The following is a 27884-nucleotide window of genomic DNA, read 5'->3' on the forward strand; positions in this document are numbered from 1 at the left end:
CAAACGTATGTGGTGAGCACATATTTAGGTATATGACATGATATGTGTACTGACTTGATGACACCACACCTGCAAACCTCACCGTGACAACATGATGCTACACACATGCTCACTGTGCGCTGTTGTTGTTCTCAACCAAACCGTTTGTATACAGGTTAAACATACAAGAAATGTGTTAATTACGGATCTTGGTAGGTTTATTTCTTAACATTGGAGGGAGCCAGGCTAGCTTTTTCCACCTGCCTCAAGTCTCATTGTAATGCTAAGCTAAGCGAAACTAAGCTAACCATGTCCCAGCCCGGATGAACTAAAATAATCACTTCAATTAAATATGCTATATGTTTTAGTATTAAAAACAATCAAAGGCTGATGTCCTTGATGTTAGGAAAGCATGGAAAAGCAGTGCCAGTAATCTCTTCATCATTTATCTGCTGACACCTTTATTTGTTCCATGGACTTACAGGTATCATCTCTGTACCTTAATCTTTGTTTTCTCTGCGGGCGTGGCAGCCATCAGCACCAGACAAAACACAGCAGTCATTACTGATACTGCTAGACAAAAAGACCCTGTGTGTGTCTCTGCATTTGGGATTACTCACTTTTGGAAAAAGGCTCAGGATGTCTGATGTTTATCTGTCTATACTTTTGTCTTCTCTCTGTCTCCCCCTTTCCCCTGTATTGCTTGCTCTTTGTCTATATAAACACAGATATAATAACCACTGCATGTATAACAAGAACAAATTGGCTTGGATTTAATAATTGGTATTAGTATCATTATTATAAAAAAAGGCAACCTTTTATTAAGCCACTTTATTGCTATGATTAGCAGGAATCCCTTTTGTTTGCCTGCTCTATGACATTACAAGAGTTGTTTTTTTCACCGGGAGCTCTTTATACTTTAATATCCTGCTGCATGTTCCTTCCTGAAAAGCAAACAAAGAAGATGAAGCAAGGATGAGACTGAACATGACTGCAGACAAACGGAAAACCGTTAAGCGGGAATTCGATCGAACCACTGTGGGCAGGGAGATAAAAGACGATTTCCAAACAAACCTTAATTGTTGTTGCTTAATGGTTTGTTAGCTGGAAACAGATCTTTAAGATTAGATGACAGAATTGTGAATTTCTGTCCTTATAAGCCAATAACAGGTAGCTTTAGAGGGCCCATGTGTGGAATGTGCTTGTGTTAAAAAACCTGCAGGGGGGCTTCTGGAATATGTTTACTGGTTTAGAAAAAGTCATTGTTCCTACGTGTCTGCTAAGGCGACTGTGGAATTGTTCCTTTGTTAAACCATATCCTTTATGGCGGGGGGCAATCAGACACACATCCGGCTGTAGGACAGATAACACACTGTACTATACCCAACACCTTAAAAACCTTTATCTGATTTAACTCTATGTTGTTGCCTTGGCTTTAAAGGACCATACATGTGTGTTTTATCATGTTTTATCTCCTGAACTACAAATCATGTACTTTACATGTTTGCTGATAATTCTTTTTAAACACATGCTGCACTGTTTTAGATATTTAGACGCACTTTACCTACAGTCGAGGGAAGCCATTACTTTCCATTCATCTCTGTACAGATTTCCATGTCATACATTCAAAATGACCTTCGCAACCTTAGCTGTGATGTGAAGTATGAAGGATTTCACGTTACTGGGCTAAAACCTCTGGTATGGCCCATTAAAACAATTAAATGTGAGTGCTGATGTTTCTTTTTCTACAACCGGTATCTACAAAGTGTTTGATTTATATTATAATAACCCTGACAGTGCAGATACTAAGTTGAATTCTTTCATCAAATGAGGAAATTTTAATGGGACATCTTGCTTCTACAGGTGGGACCTGGCCCGATTTCACCCACCCGCACTTCTAAAGAAAATTATGAAATCATTTTAGTAATCTGATTGAACATGTACAGAGACTTCCAAGGAAGGTGATGATGCCTGGCGAATGTTATTGTTTTTTTAGGGTGGGGGGAGTGTGACACACCCAATTACTTGTTTTGATGAGTCTAACGTAGGTGGCAAAATCTGAAATATTTGCTTATGCAAACACATTTAGTTAGACGTTACTGGGATTGTGGGATAGCACGCACATAGCTTTATACCCAGGTGTCAAATTTTAAATAGTATGGCTGTTTTTATTTTATCTTTTTAATACAACATTTCCACTGAAGAAATTAAACCAGACAATGAAATTATCCTACCAACAAGTATTGTCTTTGTAGCTAATATAATTTACACTTCAGTGCCACACAACTCCATTGTTGTCGAAAAACTTTTTAGCAATACATAGAAGAAGAAATATATTGTTGTTTTTAATATATGCAGGGGAATTGATTAAACTAAAAAGAAAAACCTTAAATGTCCTTGGACTTTACTGTTCTCTCAGTAAAGTCCAAGTAATATTTAACATCATTCATGTCTAATAAAAAAAAAAGGATAGCTTTATTTTCCAAATTTCGCAAATCTCTAAGTTATTGAATTCCACGGAGTCCTCAGAATGTACCAATGTAGGAAGGTTGTGAAGGACAAAGGCATGCTGTGAACAGGGCTGCGGTTTCAGCCTGTCGGAAAGAGGGAGGCGCCCCAGGAAGAGGGGGAGTGGTCTGAGGGGCGGACCTGAGGGCCCACAAGGTTTATATAGTTTAACAGCTTCCCCTCTCCTCCTGCCTTGTGTCTGTGAGCTCCCATTTCTGCCTACCCAGCCTGTAGCCGCTCTCTCGTCCTCACAGTCTCTCTCACTGAGTCTTACAATGAAAACCTCCAGGCAAAGTACATACTCTGTGCGCTCCTCCACTAGTAGCAAGGCTCCTGTCTACAGGGCCTCCACTATCCATGGTGGGTCTGGTGGGAACCGCATTAGCATCTCCTCCAGCGTCCGCAGTGGGTTGGGAGCCGGTATGGGAGCCGGGATGGGAATGGGATCCGGGATGGGAATGGGAATGGGAATGGGCTCTGGAGCAGGGGGCTTCTCCAGCAGCGTCCAGGTGAGCGGGAACAGCTCCGACATCATGGGCAATGAGAAGTTTGCCATGCAGAACCTGAACGACCGCCTGGCCAACTACCTGGAGACAGTGAGGAACCTGGAGCAGGCCAACCACAAGCTGGAGATTAAGATCAAGGAGGCCCTGGAGAAGAGCGGACCTGACTTCAGAGACTACAGCAAGTACCAGGTCGTCCTGGACGACCTGAGGAAGAAGGTGAGGAGGGGGCTGGGAAATGTACATGTGTTGATGTATTGAGTTTTAAGAAAAAGCATATGGGGGGGGGGGGCTCAGGGATGTGGATGGATGAATTGAAAGAATGAAATCCAGAGGGAATGTTTTGATATGTGATGTTAGTGGGATTGAGCAAGAAATGTGTAAAACAGACTAGGCACAATGACACTGCACATGTTCAAGAGCAATATATTCTGTACCCCCGGACCTAAAACCCCATCAGTACTCCGGTTTAGTTGGCACAGTGCCTGCTGCCACTCTGGGTGCCTGGGGCCAGGGGCCTGGGGCCGGGGGCTGCACCGGAAACAGTAAGGCGGAGGAATGTTGGAGCATCAGGGGTCAAAGAGACAGGAAGGCAGAGAGAAACAAAAAACAAGAGATTCAAGGGACTTTACTAGCTGGAAAGGGTCAACTTACAGGCCCATACATCATGACTCTAACTACCTTTTTCCTCTTTGTTTGGTGTTACACAAACAGTGTGTTGTTAGTTGGACAATGGGGTTGGACACACAGTCTACTGTGTATACAAAAAATAGAAGCTGATAAGGGAGGGAAGGAGGAAAAAGGAGAGAAACACAAGTCGAAGGGAATAGGATATTTTAAGGTGGAGCTTGTTTGTTCTTTATTTTCTGCATTTTATAAGTAATCATCCAATAACCCAATTAATTTCCCACAAACCTGATACGCCTCATACAAATACATCTGGCACAGTTAACAGTGCGGACAGACTTTAGAACTGAAGGTAAATAAAGACATTACACGAGGCCAATTTATAAATCATTTATTCCAGGTTTTCCCCCACGGAAAGAGAAGTGGACTGTGTAACCGTGGCCCTGCTGCCATTCTTTATTCAAAGCTACATTTTCCTTTAAAATAAATAAATAAGTCAAGTGCAGTTTCCAAATGGAACATTCCAGTTAGGCTCAATGGAGCAACTGGTTAAACACCTACATACTGTGTTTGCCGTAGCACATTGTGGGAAAGTGTGCAAGCCCACAAAGAGCATCTCTTTATCTAACCTTTTTCCTTGTGGGAGCCGCACAGATAGCAGCATCAACGTCAGCTAACCCTACTATGACATGATGAAACAAACAAAATGGGCAAAATGGAAGGCAAAGGGAGAAGACAAAAGAGTTTATCTATTTACCAAACTCTTATATTTCTCAAAACATTACAGAAGAATTAAAACTCTTTGGAATTTGGTTTTGTTTATTTTAATAACATCGGAGGGCCTCGGTTCATCCAAACAGCCCAGGGTAAAAAAAAAAAAAGCCAAATTTTTCTTTTGCCATGATGCAAAAATCACTTAAACGGTTCCCTCCACCTCAGCCCCCATCTGAGAAAACACAGACTTTCGCTTGATGCGGTAAAGATCGCAAAGTCATCTACCCATGCAAACACACACACGCATGCACACTCACATGACCATGAACGCACACACACACACACACACACACACCCAAAACCACTACCATAACCACCATCCTCATGCAAATCACCTGCCTCAGTCCTGCTGACAGGATAGATCCTGTTCCTCAGCAGAGACAGGACAGTTGCTGTCTGGCAGCCAATAATTGGCCCGTGGATTTCGTCACCTGGATACATGCCCTGCCAACCATCATAGCCCTTATCTAGCTTACCGTGACTGCTCAAGCAAATACTGCATCCATCTGGTTTTTTGATGCAGCCTGCTGGCACTGTCCTCATTTACACACAGACATAGGTACTTTTCCGCTAACACTAAAAAATATTATTACTTACAGTATCTCACTGGATTAAACTCCCATTATATGCATGTGTATCTGTACACTGTACTTGCACATAAAAAATAAAGACATTTTAGATATTTTAAAGAAGCAAGTGGACTCTCATTAAATGAATATTTCCACATTTTTGTCAGCTCTTTAGTGAAAATGGTATGTTTATCCAATGGTTGTCTATCCAGCCATTATTTTATCCAAAAATAATTGTTGTCTGTCCCGTGGCCTGTTAAGATAACCTCTTTCATTTGTCAACCTGCTCCAGGTGTTTGATGCCACCACTGACAATGCCCGCCTGGTTCTCAACATCGACAACGCTCGCTTGGCGGCCGATGACTTCAGAGTGAAGTAAGTTCCACCGACTGTCCCGTTGAGGCTGAAAAACCAGACAGCTGTGGGCACACCCTGTTTTACCGCTGAATGGGTTGTTGGATGAATACATAGTGTCATGATCTGTCTTCTGAAAAATCATCACCTTTGCATCATAGCCGGGGGAGGCGGTTCAGCTGTGTCATAAAGTAAATGCTATGGCAAACACAGATGGTAAATGGAGAGTAGAATATTGTATGATGACCAAATACTGTGCATGTATATTTAAACTTAAAGGAAAGATACCTGAAAAAAAGACTGTTGATGACTCCATTACTAAGGTCCTTTCAGTAACTTTAGTCAGTAAGTCCTGATGAGTAGATTTACAAAGTAAATGTGAGGAGCTGTACCAGGCTTTTGAGTTATCCTCAATGCCCTGTCCTGTGCCGCGCAGATACGAGTCTGAGCTGGCCATCCGCCAGTCTGTGGAGGCAGACATCGTCGGTCTGAGGAAGCTCATCGACGACACCAACATGCAACGCATGAACCTGGAAAGTGAGATTGAATCCCTGAAAGAGGAGCTCATCCACCTCAAGAAGAACCATGGAAATGTGAGTAATCAGATTTGACCGATAGTATTGGCAACAACAAAAATCCCAACTGTCGCCCCACGTTGATTCAAGTGTTGCGCTACTTTAATTGGTGCACGGTAAAATCACGTTTTTCCAGTTACCCACTTCAAACCAGTGAAAAAAGCACAAAAACAGAAATGGACACATTTTTTGGAAATAACCATAACTGTTCTAAAATTACCTGATTTAGAAAATAATTTTCAGGGCCTTTAACATAAACTAAACCTCTGGTTCCAAACTGGTTCTGTACAGTTTGTCTGTGAAAGTCAAAGTTTGTCAAAGGTTTGTCAAACACAAGCCACTTTTAAATGACCTCTGGACATCATTTCAGCAAACAGACACACCTTTAGAAGATCTGAATACATATTTGTTTATCTCTTCATAATCCCCACAGAGACATCACCATGTATGTATGTTACACACTTAACGCCACGACTGCAGCCGACACATCCTGACAGGCTGCAGGGCGTTCTTGAAAACAAGCTTGAGAAAACTCCAGTGGGAAGAGGGAGGTTCGCCCAGAACTCTCAAATATCTGTATGCGAATTTTGTGGGAAGCCTCATCGTAAAAATGTCTCCCATCCATATTTGGCAACAGAGAAAAAACCAAAGGCTTCAAATCACTATCATTTAAGAGCATAAGCCAAAACACAACCATTTGTTTACTGAAGGAATTAGGACCCCAGATAGAGGTTTATATGCACCCCCTTTATATTTACCTGACCATAACGTGATTATGGTTGGACAAGGCTCGGAGTCAGAGCTGGGTCACAGCTCAATAAAACAAGTCTTAGTGTAGAATCCATGGGATATAAGCTGTGCTCTATCCACTTCTGATTCAAGTGCGCTAGATCTGTGATTGTGTCTTTTAACTCCTCTATCCATTTCTATTTCTCTAGGAAGTTACGGAGCTTCGTAACCAGATTGCCCAGTCGGGAGTCCACGTGGATGTCGACGCTCCTAAAGGACAAGACCTGGCTCAGCTCATGGCAGAAATAAGGGCTAAGTACGAGAAGATGGCACTGAAGAACCAGGAAGAACTCAAAGCATGGCACGAATCTCAGGTAAACCAAACCAATAAGACAAGAAACTATCGTCTGCAAAGTCAATTTTCTAAACCCAAAACAAATTAGTGAAGTTTTGAATTGAATTTTACTCATCTTTTCATCTCAATCCTTATCTTAGATAACAGAAGTGCAGACCCAGGTCAGCCAGAGCACAGAGGCCCTAAAGGGCGCCCAGACGGAGGTGAATGACCTGCGCAGACAGATGCAAACCCTGGAGATCGAGCTGGAGTCACAGAGGAGCCTGGTGAGAAGCACTCAGTCAGCACACACTTTATTCAGCTCAACACACACTGCAATGCCTAACTCAGCACTCTCACTTCAAGTTTCTCGCATCGACTTTGTTGACATAAGCTTTACACTCCGGTGACCCCTCGCTATGGAGCTGTTATTGGTGAGTTGGGTTCACTGTAGTCTCACATTGCCAGACCTACCTCCACACTGCTGCGGAGGAAGGTCTGGCTAGTCCACACAGCATTCCGGGATAGAAGAAAAACATGCTCTGGTTTATTGGCATTTCTTTAAACCAATAACAATCGCATTGGGCGGCACTGCAAAAGAGCCTTGGGAGGGAACTTATTTTGGTGAAACATGCTCGTTCAAAAGTTGTTTTAGTCGTGCAACAAAAACAAATCAAGTTCCGACAGATATCCTAGCTGTCTGGATTTACCCTGCAGAGATCTGAGGAGCGGTTAACCATTGTACTGATAAATCGACCGGAGTTTAGATTGTCAACACAAAGAAAGCGGAAGATGAGGGACATCCGGAAGATCTTCCGGCGGCACCGGAGCAATCCCTTAAACGAATCCTCGTCGATATATAGACTAGGTTTACTGTAAAAATGTTAACCCATTCTTTTCGCTTGTCTCGTGCTCACAGAAAGCCTCCCTGGAGGGCACACTGAGGGACACAGAGATGCGTTACAACATGGAGATCGAGTCTCTGAACACCATCCTCCTGGGCTTGGAGGCCGAGCTCACACAGCTGCGTAACAACATCCAGCTGCAGACGCAGGAGTACGAGGCCCTGCTCAACATGAAGATGAAGCTGGAGGCCGAGATCGCTACATACAGACGCCTGCTGGATGGGGAAGACTTCACGTGCGTAGATCATTAATTCTATAAATGACAGTGAGTTGTCAAAACCACAACATGCAGAGGCAAAATTCTGCCATCAAAAAAATCTGTCAATGGAAACTAGATGTTGAATTTGTTCTTGATATTTCTATACAGGCTCCAGGACGCTCTGGAAGACCAGAAAACGGTGAAGACCAAAGTGATGACTGTCACCCAGACCCTGGTGGACGGCAAGGTGGTTTCCTCCAGCACAGAAACCAAGAACCTTTGAATACCAGAAGCAACCACCTCCCAACAATTACTGTCACCGCAACGTAACATTAACATGTGATTGGCCATAAATGATCTGTTCTTTTTACAACACTAACCACAACTAGTCTGACTTCCTGGGTATACAGCTTTTCCACAGGCTGATGGAAAAAGAAAACTGGATCAGAGGAAAACTAAATCATCTTTTATTTATTTCATCACAATTTATTTATGTGTTTGTGTCTTGACCTGCGGATTTTTCCAAAGGTTGAAAATTGGAGAACTGTAACCTTTTTTGGAGACAAACTAATTACAAACATTGAATATTATAAAGTAATCCAAATACATGCAAAATGTTTTTTTGTTTTTTTATATTTCATCATCTTTGGTTTTTCTTTCTGTCCAGTTAAGTCCGCGTGTTGTACTGTGATGTTCAGACATTTCAATAAAGTCCCTTTGAGAAATGCATTTTGGTGTGAACATGGTGTTTGAAACATAATAATAATAAAAAATAATTTACATCTGATATATCAGAACATGTTATCATAAAAATGACAGAGGAGGAATAAAATGAATAAATTAAGCATTTTACGACAGGGGTTAGTGACTGGAATAATTACCACTTTCACTCAAAATAGAAATATATTAATTCTTGAGAAGAATAAAATGTATGACACACTGAAGTCTTGGCTGGTGTCTAAACTATAAATAGATAGGAACACTTAAACCTGTGACCAAATCCATTAAAGGTGTATTGCTACCTTTACAATCAGCATACAATGCCAAAAATGATGTTAACTTACTGCAGAGTTCAGACTAACAATAACACCCTGTAAAAGAACTCATCCCCCCTCATTCATTTCAGTGAGACCCATGCTTTGGCGGAGTTGACCACTGCTTTAGCAGAGTTGTGTAGGCTAACCATTTACATGCCAGTACATTCCTGGTAGATTATTTTGTAACCTGGACTGGGTAATACTTTAATTTTGCGATCGTTGCAATATTTTAGCGTGTCGTAGGCCTTATTCATTACTCCTGTCACTCTTCCTGTATCGTATTCCATTTTTTCACAGTTACCAGAAGAAACTTGCACCTGCAGTACCAATGTAACGCCTTGCAATTTTGGTCTGAACACCCAGTTAAAGGATAAGGCTGGTGTAATTCTATTTTTACTTATTGTCAACAAATCCAATTGAAAAAAAACAACAACAGTCTGTTACTCAATACTTTCTGACTTCCCTAAGCTGTCTGAAGCTCTCAGCCTGTTGATTCGAAGGCATACATCTTAAAAAATCACTTGTCACTTGTATGCACTTTCGTTTCAAGAAAAAGAAGTAAAGGCAAAATAATATTCAGCTGGGCATTGGGGGTTTTAGTCAACTTTAATTAAACATGAGTATATAGTGCCTTTATTGGGGACTCATTCATTTTTAGTCCTCTGGTGAGTACTTACAGCATCAGAATGGTGTATTTATTGACTCAAAATATCAAAGGAACCTACAATGGCCATGTTCAGTATAATGAAGGAACATGTGAACCAGTGATGCGCTCACTGATGTGTTTTTACTAGTTTTTGGACAATAAAGCTCTAAGGCACAAAGGAATAATATACTGTATATCAGGCATTAGAAAAACAGACAATACTTGTTGAAAGACACCATTTCCTTGGTTTTAGTATTTTCATGGAATGTGTTGACAATAAGAGAAATACTGAACATACCCAGCCTTATGCTTTAAGCTGCTGTCAATATAACGGCTGACATTAATACAGTTTATTTACTATGCAGGGTCTAAAAAACATGTCAGCATACAGTGCCTGTTTGCCTGACTGATTTGTTCACACTGGGTGTTTTGGGGACAATGTTCAAGGAAAAGGTCTAAAGGTAAAAATGTAATATAGATAGTAGAGGAGTGGCAGGAAGAGATATTGCCTTTCAGAGTGATATATAAGACCAGAGGACTCTCCACAGTCATCCACTCTCAGCTGCCAAACCCTTCTGAGCCAGGACGCACCACTTCTTCCTCAGATTGATCAGCACACTACTTCTAGCGATGGAACCCCTTATTGTACGCCAGTCTTCTCAACGTTTTGGTTTCCATTCACATGCCCAGCCCGTAGCTCGACAGTCCTATGCCCACAGTGTCAGCGGAGGGGCAGGTGGCCATGGGACCAAGATTTCCATGGCCTACGGCACACGGGTTGGCAGCGGTTTCGGGGGTGGGTATGACTACCAGTCCTTGTCCTCTGGATCCAATTCTGGATCCCCGGCCATCACGAATGAGAAGGCAACCATGCAACACCTGAACGACCGCTTGGCTAGCTACCTGGAGACAGTGAGGAATCTGGAGAAGGCCAACAGCACTCTGGAGATCAAGATCAGGGAGACCATCGAGAAGAAAGGCCCCTTGGAGGGAAGGGACTACAGCAAGTACAATGCCATCATCACGGAGCTGAGGGCCAAGGTGAGTTAATGAATGAATCGGTCAATCTTAACGACACTGGATGCATCTTGCTAAGTCTACCGACTTAAAGAAAAAAAAGTGAGAGCAAAACGATTTCTTTATATCATTTATTTTAAAACATAATGCCAAATTCCCACAAAGTACAGCATATAAAAGATTGCAGAGTAATAAATCTGGGTGTGGTTTTATAGACTCTGCACTGTCTCCAAGTAAAGAAACTGTTCATTTTACACTGGTGAACAACATTGTTTTCTAATATAGTACTGGGTGAGGTAGCTACGACAAACTAATGTTCAAAGATGTCGTCAAAATTGTGTTTGTTTTTTAATTTGAAAGAACTCTTCATGCAGAACTTTTTATTGACCAAGTCGCCAATCTACTTTCCTTCCCTTGTAAACCACACTAATGTTGGGGCAAAAGTCATTTCAGGCTGGAGCCCTTTTTTATTATCATACATCCTGCTCTCCAAAGTGTTCATGGATCTCTTAAACGGACTGATTTCATAACATTTATTACCTATAGTCTGGTTGTTATCTTTACTTCCATGTTGAGCCATTAGAGTTAACCTGTTTTGTTCTATAATTACTTACAGCGTGTTATCAAAGGCATTTCTTTCATCTGCACAACATATCCAAGTGAAGCTTGGAGTCCATCCAATTGACTGTGAGAGAATAGTCTGCCACTGACTTTGTATTTTACACACTGAAAATTACAAAAACGATTCAATTCCTTTCAGATATTTGACACAATCAAGGGCAACGCACAGCTTTCTATCTCTCTTGACAATGCACGACTGGCTGCAGAAGACTTCAGACTCAAGTGAGTGTTTAGCATACAAAATCAAATGGGCTCTCCATCTAGCGAGAACATATCTGATATGCAGTGTGATTCTTTAGGCTGGAGTATGAGATGTCTATGCGTCAGACGGTGGAGGCTGATGTGGCCAGACTCAGAAAGCTTCTGGACGACACCAACGTTGTTCGCATGCACCTGGAGAGCGACATCGAGTCTCTGAAGGAAGAGTTGATCAACCTGAGGAAGAACCATGAGACGGTGAGAGACAATGGTCAGAAATAAGTTGTATAAAGACAACTGCAATTGGCCCAATCCAATAAAACAAAGATAAAAAAAAAACATATTCAATCCCAATATTACTGTAAACAAGACTATAAATGCTCACCATTATGGCAATCAGTTTTTCACTTATCCTCTTTGCACAGGATGACCCCACTAACCTTGTTCGGGAAAACACTCCCTGACTATTTCCCCCCTCAACAGGATGTTACTGAATTGCGTAACCAGATCACCCAGGTTGGCGTCCGTGTGGATGTTGATGCTCCTAAAGGACAGGACCTGGCCAGGATAATGGAGGAGATGAGGGCTAGCTATGAGAAGATAGCACTGAAGAACCAGGAGCAGCTCAAAACATGGCATGAATCGCAGGTAATCTGTCAATGTCAATATTCGTCAAACACATTTTTGTGGGCCACCAAATGTAAAACAATTTTATAGCTGACATATTTTGAATATTTAGCTCATTTTTCCTCACAAGTAGCTTATTTTTACTTAAATGTAAGACAGAAATTGGTGTAAAACAGCATATATATACGCAATTGTCCATGACATGTTTATAAAAGTAAAATAAAAAGTAAAATCTTAATATAAACGTTAATTGTTAAATATAAATGTTAAATATAAATGCTAAATCTACATTTTGGGTGTTTGTAAAGTCCTTTTTTTGATGTACTATATGTATATGTGTATCATGTTTCCAGATCACAGAGATACAGGTCCAAGTGACTGAGAACACAACAGCTCTGAAGGAAGCCACGACTGTGATCACTGAAACTCGGAGGAGGTACCAGGGAATGGACATTGAACTGCAGTCTGCACTTAGTCTGGTAACAACATCCGTGCTACTCAACATAATTAGTGCATAATTATCGTACAGACATGGCTGGTATCAATCTTTGGTTACACTTTACTTGAAGGTATCTACATAAGAGTGACATGACACTGTCATGAACGTGTCATAAACAATATAAACAAGTCAAAAGTTTATGACATAACGCTTCTTTTAGTAAGTGCAATTCGTTTTTTGTCATGACAAGTTAGGGTTAGGGTTAAAGTTAGGGTTAAGGTTCAAGTGTCCTGACTGTGTCATGTGTTCATGACAGTGTCATGTTACTCTTATGTAGATACCTTCAAGTAAAGTGTTACCTAATCTTTTCATCGAACTGTCGACTAGAAAGCCAAGAGAAGCCATTCCGTTTCTCTGCTGCATCAATCAGATGTGTACTCAAGCTCTTTCTTCGCCTCTTGACAGAAAGCATCTCTGGAGGCCACCCTGCGTGACATCGACATGCGTTACAACATGGAGGTAGAAAAGTACAACGCCATCATCCTGAGGCTGCAGGAGGAGCTCACTCAGATCCGCATCGACATCCAGCACAACACAAGAGAGTACGAGCAGCTGCTCAACATTAAGGTGAAACTGGAGGCTGAGATCGCCGAGTACAGGAGGCTGCTGGACGGAGGGGCAGACTTCAAGTGAGTATGAGAAAAGGAGTCCAAAAGGTTTGGGTGAAACAGTAAAAACTGCTTGTTCATACCTTTGCTGAAAGACAATTCATTGTTCTGCATTGTGAGCTGACCGAATACTGTATACCAGCTTTGTTCATTTCAGGAAAGCTTTTTGCAAATTTGATTCAAATTACCTTCATGCAAACATGAAGCAACGTAGATATGGAAAGCAAAATTAAACCATCAGTGTCAACGCAGTACTCTCCCCGTCACTTTCATTTCAACTGTTCAACTGAATTTCAGCATGTGGATACCAGTTAACTTTAAGACACAATACACATTTGATGCCAAAACGTTAACGTGAAGGATTGTATTCTAGTGTTTACGCTGAGAAAAAATTAAACAACCTTGCATTGATTCACTCTTTTGTTCATTTTTCCAGACTACAGGATGCAGTTGATTCGAAGACGGTCCAGACCAAGGTGGTCACAGTCACTCAGACTCTGGTGGATGGCAAAGTGGTGTCAGAGAGCAAGGACATCAAATCCAGTGAAAAGATTGCTGCTAATTAAAAACTGGGGATAATATAATAAATAAAATTATAAACAAAAAATTTGCCATTATGCCTGTGACTGTTTTATAGCTGAGTAGCTGAACAATCATACAATCACGGTTATGCATTCATAGCCGATCTGCTGATAATTAAACATATTTCATATTCATAATTCCGTTAAAGGGGGAAATATGATTATTTGCTTCCTTGTCCCCAATATTGATGCCACTCTCATGTCTGTGCCAGCAGTTAGCTTAGCATAAATACAATAGTGGGAAACATTTAGCCTGGCTCTGCCCAAAGGTAACATAATAATAATAATAATAAATTGAATTTATATAGCGCTTTTCATGGACTCAAAGTCGCTTTACAGGGCAGGGTAGATTATAAAAACATAACAAAACAAAACGAGCAAACAAAACAAGTAGAACAAAACAAGATACAGATGAAAAAGGGAGGGGGGCAGGTGGACTATGGGTAGGCTGAGGTGAAGAGATGGGTCTTGAGGCGGGACTGGAAGATGGTGAGGGACTCAGAGGTGCGGATCTCTTGGGGGAGGGAGTTCCAGAGCCTGGGAGCTGCTCTGGAGAAGGCTCTGTCCCCAAAACAGCGCAGGTTGGACTTTTGGATGGAGAGAAGACCGGCTGAGGTGGATCTGAGGGACCGTGAGGGTTGGTAAGGGGAGAGGAGGTCAGTGAGGTATGAGGGGGCCAGATGGTGGAGGGCTTTATAGGTGAGGACCAGGATTTTGTAGGTGATCCGGTGGGAAATGGGAAGCCAGTGGAGTTGTTTTAGGACTGGAGTGATGTGGTGCCAGGATTTGGAGCAGGTAATGAGGCGGGCGGCTGAGTTCTGGACCAGTTGGAGTCGGTTGATGTTGGTAGAGCTGATGCCGAGGAGAAGTGAGTTGCAGTAGTCCAGTCGGGAGGAGATGAAGGCGTGAATGAGTCTTTCAGCAGCGGGGGGTGTGAGAGAGGGTCTGATTTTGGCGATGTTGCGGAGGTGAAAGGAAGGAGGTTTTAATGACTTGACGGATGTGAGGCTCAAGGGAGAGAGGTGGAATCAAAGATAACGCCAAGGTTGCGCGGCCTGGGGAGATGGGGGGAACAATGGTGCCGTGGATGGTGAGAGTGGGGTTATTGGTTTTGCTGAGTGTGGATTTGGAGCCGATCAGAAGGAATTCTGTTTTGTCGCTGTTGAGTTTGAGGAAGTTGTGTTGCATCCAGGTTTTAATAGCTGACAGACAGGAGTTGATGTGGGAGAGGGGAGGATTGTGGGGGGATTGTGGGGGGATTTGGTGCTGAGGTAGATCTGGGTGTCGTCAGCATAGCAGTGGAAGTCCAGGTTGAAGTGGCGGAGTATCTGACCAAGAGGGAGGATGTAGATGATGAAGAGGAGGGGGCCAAGTACGGAGCCTTGGGGAACACCTTGAGTGACTGTGGCTGTGGCAGAGGTGTGGTTGTGGAGAGAGATGAAATGGGATCTGTTGGAAAGGTAGGGGTGGAGCCAGCTGAGTGCAGTACACGTCGATACCGAGGTCTTTGAGTCTGGTGAGCAGGATGTTATGGCTCACAGTATCGAAGGGCTGCACTCAGGTCGAGGAGGATGAGGATGTTGAGGGAACCGAGGTCAGCAAAGGTGAGGAGGTCGTTGAGGACTTTGAGGAGAACCGGTTTCTGTGCTGTGTAGGGGCGGAAAACCAGATTGGAGAGGTTCGAATAGGTTATTGGCAAGAAGATGGGTTTGTAGTTGTGAGGCGACTATGCGTTCCAGGGTTTTAGACAGAAAGGGGAGGTTGGATATTGGGCGGTAGTTGTTGAGAGAGGAGGGATCCAGACCAGATTTTTTAAGGATTGGGGTGACAGCGGCAGTTTTGAAAGCAGAGGGGACAGTTCCAAGGGACATCTGCCTACCAGCGCTCAATAATTAACATGTTTGAAACTTGTTTGTGTAAAAAGAAGTTGTATTTAATAGTGCCGGACTGCTGCTTGCCTGGCTACCTCACACTAGCCCTTTTCACATAGAGATTCTGCAATTGCGCTGTAATGAAGGCCCACCCATACACAAGCTTAATGCCGCCCCAGTGTGTGATTTCACATAGCATGACGGCATTCCGGGAGCAAAAGAGGCATGACATTTAACACAACAGCGTCGACGTTTAGTGTGTGCGAGCCGATCACCACTGTTAATCAACCACCTGACCTGATGCACAAACCACAATATAGTGGCGATTGTAATTAGAGAGGAACAGAGACAGACTGAGACCTGGGTCACATGTGTCTGTGTGTATAAGAGAGAGAGAGAGAGAGAGAGAGAGAGAGAGAGAGAGAGAGAGAGAGAGAGAATGGAAGAGAAGGTTGGACTAATGCAAGCATTGTTTCTGTATTAATAAGTAAGTTAATGTTAAGGTACAGTTATTAATAAACTTTTAGCGGAAGGCTGCTTTGTCACTATTTAACCCGCCTGTGGGTTGATTGACACATCACTACGGTGTGTAGTTCCATCATGCCGGCTGTCCCTTACACATAGACGTTGTTTCGGCACTTATACGGCCCTGTGACTACCTCCGCTTGCGGCCTAAAGGCGCAACATCTTGAACAGGCTGTGTGAAAGGGGCTTGTGAGGACAAGGCCCCAAGGAAGAAATAAGAAATAGTCAGTGATGCCGTGTAAAACCACTTTTTTTATTTTACACTTATGTCAAGCTAGCGGTTTCCCCTGCTTCCAGTCTGTATGCTAAGCTACACTAAGCAGCTGCTGGCAGTATAGTCTCTTCATCTAACTCTAAGATAAAAATAAGCGAATAAGTTTGTTTTCCCAAAATGTTGTATTTCCAAATATAATACCCCTTAAAGTCAATTGCAGCCTGAAACTATTTAACAACACGGACTCAAGGCAGTTCGTGAAATGGTCACGTTATTTTTTCAATCTATTGATTCGTGTACAACAACAGGTTAATCTCGTTTTTAATTCGTGGTGGCCAGCACGAAATGGTCTATACGGAGATTAACTGGGAAAGCAAACGTCGTACCCCGGGACACGGCCGTGGGGGAGGACGCCTCACATGCCGGGACAAGGCCGCAGGGAACGCGCAACAATAACGGGACAGTTAGTCAGGAAAGTCCTGAATTGTTTGACCCATCCACCACCCCAACCAACCTCCTTTTTTTCGGCATTTCATACTACTCGCTACTGTAGTTGTGCTGTGATTACAACATATGCTTCCCATTTAAATACATTAGTTTACATTTTCGTGCTGGCCACCACGAAAAAACCCGAGAAAAACGTCTCTGTGAACACGAATGAATAGATTAAATAACGTGACCATTTCACAAACTTCCATGAGACTGGGTTGAACTATTATAATCTGACAATAAAACACAGAAATATAAAGGCTGAAAATGATTATATATCATTCTACAACTTCAACCTGCACACATATTTAAGTCAACTTGATAACCCTGTTATTCACACTGATGGATGTTTGGCCTCCTGCCATTATCCCCCCCCCCCACCCCACCCCCACACACACACACACACACCCAGGTCTGCTGTGTGTGCGGGAAATTCTTCCAGCTTCTGAGAAATTCACATTCTGACCTGCAGTTCTTTAGCCTTCTCCCATAATAGGCAGAAGGCCCCTATTCCCATGCCAAGCCCAAACAAGCCTGTGTCTCTGCTTTCTGTTTATTTGTACTCAGTCTAATTCTGTATGTTCTTTGATATAAACTGACATTTTTTGGTCTGAGTTGAATCACTGCATAGCTTTGTTAATAGGCAGCTCGTGTATTGTTAATATAGATAGGGGGAGCAACAGATTTTGGTAATTGGCTGGGACATTTTCGGATAGTTGGTGGATGATTATACATTCTGAACGTAACCTTTACCAATCAATCCAGTATTCATCACAATGTTGTGGGTTTTGGAAATATTCAATGGCAACATTCCAGACAGCACCATTAAACATTCTGCCAGATTCGAATCAATTGCATCCGACAACAAGTAATAGTTGAATCATTTGTGCCAGTTTCCAGTGCAATTGTGTATGCCCTACAGCTGTTATTGTGTAAAGTGTGTGTGACAGTGTGTCTGCTATGAGCGGCTCCTCGTGCCAGTCTCGCTATCCGTTGTTGTGGGTGAAGTTGTAAAGCTCTCCCCGCTAACACTGAGCTTTTGTTGCAGCTGGGTTCTGCCACCCCCTGCAGCCAGACGCTCCGTATTCTGGCCTTGCTGACAGAAGCTGTGCAGACAGACCAGAGAGACAGGGAATTCCTGAGAAAGAGTGGAAAAGAAGGGGTGGTGGGACTGACAGAGATATATTGAGATTAGATAAAGGGAAAAGAGCGACACAAGTGCATGTCTTAGCCGCATGCCTGTAATTCCTCAGGCCCCACAATGAGCTGAACAATATCTGTATCCCTGCATGGAGAGGGGAGGCCCTCTAAGGATTCACTTTGCTTAGTCATAAATCAACAAAGAATCTAAAGGCTAAGTTTAGACTTTCAAAGCCGTCAGAGAGCTGTACTGTTCACACTACACAACTGGCTGTCTTGTGTCTTGGGGGAGTCTTGACGTCATTGTTGTTAGTCACACACTACAAGATCAGTTACAGGATTTTTTTGCTCCAAAAATGGTTTTCCACCAGAAATAAGCGCTTCAACTTGATGGTGGCAGATGGTTTTATAATCTGGAAGGGTGGTGATTCTCAATGTCTTTGTCCATGAATGTCTGCAGCCAAGTCTCAGACAAATGTTGCAAAAAGAGTGAACACCGAGTGTTGCAAGCACTTTGAAGTGTAGAAATTCATGAACTGCCTCCTTTTTTTTTTCATTTGACAGAAATATAGATCACTTTATTTAATGTTAACAAAAAGAGCCCTGTAAAGGGTTATCAGCAGCTATACCATCTGGAAAGTAGGAGTTCATTCAGAAGTAAGGGGCCACTGTTCATCTCTTTCTCCCTTTTCCCTAGTAAAACAGTTAACAGGCTTCACATAGATACACCATGAATCATCTCTCACTCTCTCTGTCACACATGAACACACATTCACGATGTTTCCCTGTAACCCACACATCTGTCGGGTGTGAGTCAGTCAGTCATTCAGTACTCACAACTCGCTGGGCGTGGGAGAAGCCAGGGACCAGTGGTGGAAGGAGAAGGGTGTGGTATGTGTGTGTGTGTGTGTGTGTGTGTGTGTGTGTGTGTGTGTGTGTGTGTGTGTTGTGTGTGTGTGTGTGTGTGTCGTGCATGCAAGACAAGTTTGGGAGACATTAGGGCAGCAAGAGCAAAGGGCGGGATAAAGTAATGGGAAAGTAACAGAAAGCAGTGGCACGAGAAAAAAACTAATAATTGATTAAAGCTGCAGTCAATTCGCCCTAATTGGCAGAATAAACACTCTGTTCTATGACAGACTGCGTGCGCACAGGAAATGTTCATAATCTAAAGCCTCTATCAAAATCCAAACAGTGGCGAGTAAATGCTCTGCTCACTGACAACATGACTCACCAAAATGAGATCTTCGGCTTCTCACAACATCACATGAAAGATTGTAAACTTAAACGACTTCTGGGAACAGAAAATCTACTGGTTTTTTTGAACAGTTACTGGAAGCCTTGCCACTATTTTGAGCTGCCAATGTGCTTGGAGTTGTGGAGCTCGAGGGCAGTGGAGAGCAACCGAAAAAAAGGTGCAGGAGAGGGTGGGAATAAAAACGGAATGTGAGCGAGAAAGTAAGACATTAAATGAAAGTGATAGATGAAAAGAGGGAAAACAGGAGTGTGGGAGAGCAGATATGTGGAGAAGGCACAGAGGGCAGATTAAGAAACAGAACTGGGCAGTATGCCACCATCCAGCCACCCGTTTTCTCTCCGCATTTTCATTTTCCAGTCCTGCAGCGTGGGGAGAGAGAGAGAGAGAGAGAGAGAGAGAGAGAAAAAAAAAAAAAAAAAAAAAAAAAAAGAGAGAGAGAGAGACGGAGATGGAAATCCAATCCCAAACTGAAGCTGAAGCTGAATTGGCTGAACTTGTTATGTGACTCATTCGTCTGGTTTCCGTGGAAACTAACCAAAAGAACTTGGTGACCAGAAAGTCGCAAAGTGTACACCCAAAGGAGTAAGATGATTGCCGCCTATGCTTGGCTAAAAATACAGCGGTGCAGCTCTCCGGATAAATCCAGCCTGAAACAACTCTTTGCAGAGTTTTTTTTTTACCAAAGCTGAGTTCAACGAGTTAAAAGCACCCAGCTTTGCTTAAGATCCTCATGAAATAACAGAGTTGATTCTTCTTTCCCCTTTAAGACAAGAGACTCCTTTTGATTCACATTATCCGAAGCGGTTTCATTGACCTTGACATTTTTTCAATGAGTAACTAACTCACATTCCAGAGCAAAGGGTAAATGATTCAAACTGAAAATGGGACTGTGCTGCTCTGTTCTGTTGTTATGAGAGAAAAGCTATCAGGACGCCATAAACAGTGCAGATACCATATATCTCGTTCTGACCATGAAAACTCATTAAAAAAAAGGCATTTATGTTTATGGGACCTTTGTGCTGCTTTTTGATGTTCATGTGAAAAAAATGCCAAAAGTAAGCAACATGAATTAATATTTCACAGATTAAAAAAAAAGGTGTTGTACAATATTTTACTGTTACGAACGTGTTGAATTTAAAGTGCTCATATTATGCTCATTTTCAGGTTCATAATTGTATTTAGAGGTTAAACCAGAATAGGTTTATGTGGTTTAATTTTCAGAAAACACCATATATTTGTTGTACTGCACATTGCTGCAACTCCTCTTTTCACCCTGTGTGTTGAGCTCTCTGTTTTAGCTACAGAGTGAGGCATCACGGTTCTGTTCCATCTTTGTTGGGAGACGCACTTGCGCAGTAAGCACTACTAGCCAGTCAGTTGCAGAGTATGAGGGCGTGCCACGCTAGCAGCTAGGCGAGCATTATAACGTGTGTTACAAAGTGACCACGTTTGTCTCTGAAGTAAAGGCTGGACTACAAAAGAGCTGTTTGGAGCAGTTTGTGAACAGTGTTTTCTGTTGGAGATGGTAACTCCCTTTGGGGCGGACTTTGGTTTTTTTCACTTTGTAAACCTATAACGTGGACAAAAAGATATACTGTATAACACAATAAAGGAATGGGGAAAAGCAAAAAATCATAATATGAGCACTTTAATATCACAAGAGGTAACGTTAATCCGTTTTTTAAGTGAATATAAAGTTCATTGACTGTCCTGATACTAAATTAAGCTAATGCTAGCTTATGTCAGGTAAAGCATTTTTTATTTAAGTGATTAGTAATGTAGCAGCAAGATGTCATGTGTGTTATTCAAGTGGCAGTTCCGGGGCTGAACTGCAGCTCCTGGAGTGGCCATTTGCGGCCTCCGACGCAATTTAGCTCGGAGTCACTATGTCAGGAGTAGAGGTTGTCAAGGACGCGCAGCAGCAGCCTTGTAAACAACTTAAATGTTTATTATGTTCGAATTTCGTTCCGTTACATATCCCTGTGTCCCTTCTACTCCCGCCAACTCATTCCAAATCCCTTGCACCCTACCACCTTAGACACCTGAGACACCATATCCATACCCTAATCACAAATCACCCATGACAGACAGAACCAGTCAATATCATAATAAATCCTAGTTAGTTATACTTACAAAATAATGGAATAACATAAAATAGCATAAATGGCTCCAACAAGGTGAGTTAATCCCTGGAGACCCCCATGTTAAAAAAATTCCAACTTTACAGCAGAAATAAAAACATGTTTACAGCGTGGTACAAAAATATGGTTTTGATCTCAGTTCTGGTTCATTTCACCCTTCATGAGAACTGTACAGGGGGGATTTTTATGTGATGATTTTAAATGATGTAAATGACCCAAATATTGTTTCTCTGGTTAAGTTATTTTCTGACGCTAATGCTTTTATTTTGAACATTCCGAATCCGGAAGTAAATATACGGCCACAAATCGAGAAGGAAAAGGTGGTTAAACGAAGGCACGCAGTTATATTGTTTTAGCACCTGGCTGTTAAAGGCACAAAGTATGTTAGTTTACACAACTGTTTATAACTTGGGCTTTGTGGTGTGCCGTTTTATGGTTTTGCCGAGATTGGAGAGTACAAGCTAGTTAAGCTAACATTAGCATATTGCCATATTGGGTAGTTGGCGTTGCCTGGTTATGTGCCTGTTGTGTAACGTTACATGAAACGGTGTTAATTGAGTGATAGTGAAGTGGATGTAAAGGAATGTTTCAAAGAAGCAGCATTTTATATATTAATTTGATGTTTCATTATAACTTATGTTGATGTCTGCTAATAGAGTTAATAAATACTGGAAGTTAAATACATACAGCATAAAAAACACTCAAGTGTAGATTGTCAATAAGTTAAAGGGGAAACGGTTAAAATGAGACACTTCATGATGTACTGTAAAGTAAAGGTGTTCAGGTGTCTTTGTTTTTATCAGCTCTTACGGTGGTTCAAGATATTCAAGCTGTAGTAAGGAATGTTACAAAGGGACAGTGAAGCTTTCTGAATCATCAGTAAATAAAGAGCCAGACCATCATTCATCCGGGGACGCTACAAATGATATTAAAGCTTTAGAGTGTAACTTTTTTATTTTAATGAACATCTGTTACAGTCAAACCATTGCCAAATGAGTTGCTTCAAAGCTAATTAATACTATCAGCTCCACAAAACTCTCTCTGTATTTCTCAGTATGGCTGTGTTCAGAAGATTGGGCCGTCTGGCGACTTTCGCGCGCAGAAAATCAAGCGAAGATAATTACCTCTTCTGAAGAGTCCATCATGTTTTTTTTTTAATGCTTCGTGTCCTCCTTGGCTACTAGCAACTGTGTGGAGGAGGGGATGGGGGAGTACGTGATCACATAAGGCCTGTATCATGTGGACACGCCGACAGTGTTGTTGTCATTACTTAGGCGACAGAAACTACGCATTATAGCTTTGAGGCTAAGCCGCATACGGTTACTGTAAACACAAGATATGGTATTTTGGTATAATAACCAGCAGTTGTAATTTAACAAAACATTCTGTATCATAAATACATGTCTGGAGTTAAAAAAAAAAGAAAACCGCTGGAAAATTGTCAAAAAATTCAGCGAGAAATAATTATTTGAATTGTGGATAGACCTCCTGCCATTATAGATATACATGCAATATGAGGCGCGGCTTGTCCTTCCCGATATGGCAGCCTCGCAGGTGTATCACTCCAATGATCATCAGTGATCAATGCGGTATACATAAATATATCTATGAGAGGATACAGTATAATAAAATATTTCTGTACACCTGGAATGCAGACCACAGCACAGCTCATTATATCACCAATCCACATAGCGAGGGCATGCTAAATACATTTTTATAATTTAACAATTTCATGATACTGTAATCCAAAAGACAAAAGGACAAAGGAACATTAGATAGATTTGTACAAAACTCTACATTTTGTGAGTGACAGAATGCACCATACTTCATTTTCGCACATTCCAAAACTGGTATACAGTAAATATGTAAATAGTTTTGTTGGTAACTAAGCGAAACTAAGGTGACATACAAATCAAAATATGAATTCAAAAATGCACTTCGTCAAAATAGGGTTGTTCTGTAATTAATTATATTTTTGTTCATTTATAAAAAAAAACATGATTCAGACCAGCCACAAAAAGGAAAAGAAGAAACATTTTCATTAGGTTTATCAGTTATGGTCTTTTGCAGACAACTAGTGTGAGAGAATAAACCCTTCCAGCTACACAAAACACTGGCCTTCCTCCATTTCCAAGGAGAGTGGAAAACAAAACAGACCAACCAGTTTGCTGTCTTCCAAAACACTTTATACCCTGTCACCTGTTGTCTGTGGCCAATCGGGGCGGATCTTTGGAATTAGTGCCATTTTAACCCAGGTGGCATTAATCTCCCAGGTGGCATCAATCTCCCCTCATTTGGAGCCAAATGGTATTCAGTTGTATAAAATGTACCCTCCTAAAAGCCATAGAAACATACATATTAAGAAGAAGGCTTTAAGATCATGGCTTTAAGAAGTTAATAACCAAGCAAACATTCTCTTATTTGGAAATGACAAACATTACAGCAGAAGAAATTGCCCACGAAGACATTTTAAAAGGGGAAGTGCACTCCTTCTTCAGGCAGGTCAGGTAACTAAAGTCCCCGCTCAGTAAGCAGAAAGACTAAACACGTGAAGAAGCATTTTTCATGCTCATATACATGTTGATCAGATTTTTACAGTATGGTAATGATTTTATAGAATACAAATATAATTAAATCAAATGTATGGCATTTTTGGACATTCTTGGAGTACATTTTGTTGGGCACAAAATATGAATTAGAATCTGGCAGGGCCTTTTGAAAGATACCCCCCTCTCATAAAATCCTCCTTAAAAAATTAATATAAATGATTAAAAAATAAAAACAATCTTTCTTTGTTTTGTGTATTGTGTACTCATACTGTGTTTTTTTTAATCATTATCTTCTCCCAATGCCAACTCAGGACAAAAAAGGTTTGGTTGAAGAAATAGATAAAACCAATTAAACTGTTTAGACTGTTTTTAGATTTTGATGGTTTTTTTTTTTAAATGACGGGGGGAATTCCATAACAGGAAGGGAGAGTCGGTTAAGGTTGGAATGACCCTCTGTCATACCAGCATGCCCATGAGGTGTGACACATAAACACAAAACCGCACAAGCACACCTGCCTGCCTCATTTGTCTGTCCTTTGTGAAGATACAAAAGACCTATGTAACATAATCTTAAAAAGCTTTGGCTAGTTTCCCCGTGTGAAATCTAAATGAGTGAGAACGAGGAACACAAGGGGTGTGACTTTGGAAGCTTAACTACTGAGGCTTCTCTCTAATGGTTAGTAGTAAAACCAGGAGGATTTAAGAGGGGAACGAGGTCTCCAAAGACCCAGTGAATCATCGGTTATTATCTAGTAGGTTCCCACATAATAACATTTGTTTTGTTGTTTGTTACATTCCCAACAGGCTGGATAGGAATATGTTTATGCTTCGCCCCATTCTGTCTCTATTAAGGATATGTCATAAAAGTAAGGAATGGATAAGCATTAAAGGAGCTGTACTCAAAATCCTGAAAAAAAAACAGCTGGCTGGGATTGCCTCCACATGGCTGTCACAGACCATTCCCACATCAGCTCAGTCTCAGTCAAAAGCGTACAAATAACACGTGTTTCTCACTTTGAAAATACGTGCAATGTGTACGCCAAAGTCAAAATGTGCGTGCAGTAGATACGTGGAGCGCGCCAATAACAGTAATGGAGACCGGTGCGTTTTATATGCACGCGGCTCTTGCAATCTTGCACACGTATAGTATAAAGGGACGTGGGACCACGTAAGGAGGTTGGTTGGGGTGGCAGATGGGTAAAACACAGGACTTTCACCTGGGAAATCGGGTTTCGCGTCCTGTGTGTGGTGATTTTCAGCCGTTTATTTTTTTTGCTAAGCCTTCTCCAATATTTCTTCCCTAAACCCAACCGTTTATTAGCGTGTTTCTGTGGTTATGTGCCGTGTTTTTGTCACTTTCTTGTGCTACTAAAGCCTTTCCCTGCATTCTTTTCCTAAACCCAACCATTTTTTATTTTTCTTGCCGTGACGTTGTTCTCGAAATAGTACGTTACGGTCTCGCGATAACACGCAACGTGGCGACGCGAGCCGCGTGCATATAAAACGCACCGGTCTCCCTTACTGTAATTGGACCGTTCCACGTATGTACTGCACGAAGAATTTGACTTTGGCGTACACATTGCACGAGTGTAAACCCGTGTTATTTGTACGCTTTTGAGTGAGACCGGGTTGACCACATACGTGAAATACCTACTTTTTTCCATCCCTATCAAAACAAATGTTACTTCATTCTCTGCTCAGGACATCATTACTGCACTATATATTTACATAGAAAGTATGTGTTTGCCGCCAAATAAATGAACTGAATATGAGTACAGCCCCTTTTAAATAACTTACTATACACACCAATCGGCCCATCAAGTACTAAATTGTTAAACGTATGCTACTAGAAACTGGCAAGTTCAGGGAAAGATTTTCTTCATCATATTGGATCCAAAGATATATGCTCTAAATGCTAAAATTCCTAATACGGTAGCTAAATAATTAATCTCGATAAACAGCGCAATCAGGTTTTGCATGCAGGTAAACAGAACAGTCCACGTGAAGAGCAAAAGAGGTGAAACGTATTGGCCCGAAATGCAAAGAAGTTAACTGTCCACACAAGACAGTAACGTGAGCAATTTAAATTAGCTGAATACATGGGTAAACGTAATTTGCTCTTACCAGTGTATCGCCCTGTGTAATGTTACTTTGTCCACCGCATTCAATGCAACAATCGGTCCCAAAACAGTCCAGTTAGACAGTAAGTGCCGCAACGTTGGACATATTCTTCATAAATCTTTACAAGTATTCACTGAAAGAACCAAGCAGCTCTGCATTATTGCACAATCCAATTTTGCCATTTTCAGCGTGTAGCTTGGTAGCTCGACGTTTGTTAGTGATACCCGAAATGAACGGAGTTTTGCAAGGCAAGGGACATCCACTGCCGAATGTTCCATCAATTATCCGGGAAATTAACTGTCGTTGATCCAGACTCTTTGCCAATTAACACCAAAGACACCAAAGTACAGCTGAGGCTGATGGGAATTGTAATGGGAAAATTACATTTAAGCCCAATTCATTATATCTTTATGTTTAATTCGTACTTTACTTCTCTCACAAATGCTGAAAGAGTTGATCTCATTTCCCACATGCAGATTTTGATTCTAACTGCTGAGACGTCCAGTCTGGAACATAATGTTTGTCTGAACAGATAGGGGCTACAAGGTCACCCTAAAACTCTCTAGTTTTCCCATGCCAGTTAAGATGTAACTGGGGGGGTGAAAGTTGTACAGGGAGGAGGAGGCGAAATGGCTCCGAGATGTCTCTTGTGTTTTTTCTGATTGTCTTCATGTGTATCAGATTGCCTGTCAAAATTGTAGCGTCATAATAATCCAAGTGCGTGTGTGCTGTCACTCTGAAGATGCATAAAAGCCTGGTGTTTCTGTTCACTCATTTGAGAAACTGACTCCACACTGGGCTGCGGCCTTTTGTGAAATCATGTTGCTCCTATTTGCAAATATATACTTTGGTTAATAAAATACAAAAACCCAACTTGGTTCTAGTCTCAGACTGTCTTATTTGTTTCATTTTACTAAAACTCTGAAAACTCTCCCCCCTGCTGCAAAGGAAACTTCCACTACAGAATGTCATTAGTGTTGCAAGTATTTCATCTTCAACCGAAGCATTGAGCAAACTTTAAAAATTTTACCTGATGATGGCGCTTGATGAAAACCAAAGTTCACCAAAGTTCTAACAATTCTGAAGGAAACATGAGTGTCTCTACCAAATTTCACAGCAATCCACCCAATAGTTGTCGAGACATTTCACTTAAAACCACAAATGTTCGAAAAAGTCAGGTGATCACCGAGTCAGTAGGATTCATCCTCTGAGGACCATGAATGTATGTACATGTTTCACTGCAACGAATCCATTAGTTGTTGAAACATTTCGGTCCGGACTAAAGTGGTGGACTGACACCAACAGACTGACTTTGAAACTAAATTTGGACAACAAACAACTATATGAAGCTCACATTGTTACTGTGTGCTGTGGTCGTGGTCTCTCCCCTTTGTTGTCCTTTAGTCTTCACATGAGATTGTTGAATACAGGTAGGACATGTACACAGTTACCCAACATTAAAAGAAGTAAGTTCCCATGTCAGTATGACAAAGAACACAGTAGTAGTAGCAACATTATCAGGCGATGCTGTTGTTGGTGGTCTAGAGAAATTCGGTAGTAGGTTTGGCCACTAATCCAGCATTAAAACACTCTGAACAGCTCATTGTTTGTTGTTCTTTGTAAAAGTCCTTGGTGTCCTCCGCATTCCTTTCTGAAGAGGTATCTCTTTCAAACTTTTTACTTACTCAT

At 41.6% G+C, this 27884-nt stretch overlaps 2 protein-coding genes across 3 annotated transcripts; both read left to right on the plus strand.

Annotated features, from left to right (window-relative positions):
- The first annotated feature begins 2661 nt into the window (after positions 1–2661).
- krt18a.1 (keratin 18a, tandem duplicate 1) lies at positions 2662–8785 on the plus strand. Of its 2 annotated transcripts, none has more exons than XM_039801187.1 (7): positions 2662–3209; positions 5253–5335; positions 5751–5907; positions 6828–6992; positions 7114–7239; positions 7872–8122; positions 8225–8785. In XM_039801187.1, the coding sequence occupies exons 1-6, from the start codon at positions 2763–2765 to the stop codon at positions 8106–8108; spliced, it is 1215 nt and encodes a 404-aa protein (XP_039657121.1). In that variant the 5' UTR covers positions 2662–2762; the 3' UTR covers positions 8109–8122; positions 8225–8785. The 2 variants fall into 2 exon arrangements, with proteins under 2 accessions (XP_039657121.1, XP_039657120.1); XM_039801186.1 differs by having other exon boundaries at positions 2663–3209; positions 7872–8092.
- Positions 8786–10279: 1494 nt separating this feature from the next.
- Positions 10280–13910, plus strand: LOC120558397 (keratin, type I cytoskeletal 18-like). The gene is made up of 7 exons (XM_039799376.1): positions 10280–10780; positions 11517–11599; positions 11677–11833; positions 12059–12223; positions 12556–12681; positions 13107–13330; positions 13746–13910. Exons 1-7 carry the CDS (start codon positions 10370–10372, stop codon positions 13873–13875), a joined length of 1296 nt encoding a protein of 431 aa, XP_039655310.1. The 5' UTR covers positions 10280–10369; the 3' UTR covers positions 13876–13910.
- Positions 13911–27884: the final 13974 nt, after the last annotated feature.

Source organism: Perca fluviatilis, chromosome 5 (genome assembly GCF_010015445.1).
Source record: "Perca fluviatilis chromosome 5, GENO_Pfluv_1.0, whole genome shotgun sequence".
In the NCBI taxonomy this organism is placed as follows: Eukaryota; Metazoa; Chordata; class Actinopteri; order Perciformes; family Percidae; genus Perca; species Perca fluviatilis.

Coding starts and splice junctions, on each gene's coding strand:
- krt18a.1 (XM_039801186.1), top strand. CDS start 2,763: ATGAAAACCTCCAGGCAAAGTACATACTCTGTGCGCTCCTCCACTAGT. Junction 6,993..7,113: donor AAGCATGGCACGAATCTCAG/GTAAACCAAACC, acceptor TCCTTATCTTAG/ATAACAGAAGTGCAGACCCA. Junction 7,240..7,871: donor TGGAGTCACAGAGGAGCCTG/GTGAGAAGCACT, acceptor TCGTGCTCACAG/AAAGCCTCCCTGGAGGGCAC.
- LOC120558397 (XM_039799376.1), top strand. CDS start 10,370: ATGGAACCCCTTATTGTACGCCAGTCTTCTCAACGTTTTGGTTTCCAT. Junction 11,600..11,676: donor GCAGAAGACTTCAGACTCAA/GTGAGTGTTTAG, acceptor GTGATTCTTTAG/GCTGGAGTATGAGATGTCTA. Junction 13,331..13,745: donor GACGGAGGGGCAGACTTCAA/GTGAGTATGAGA, acceptor TCATTTTTCCAG/ACTACAGGATGCAGTTGATT.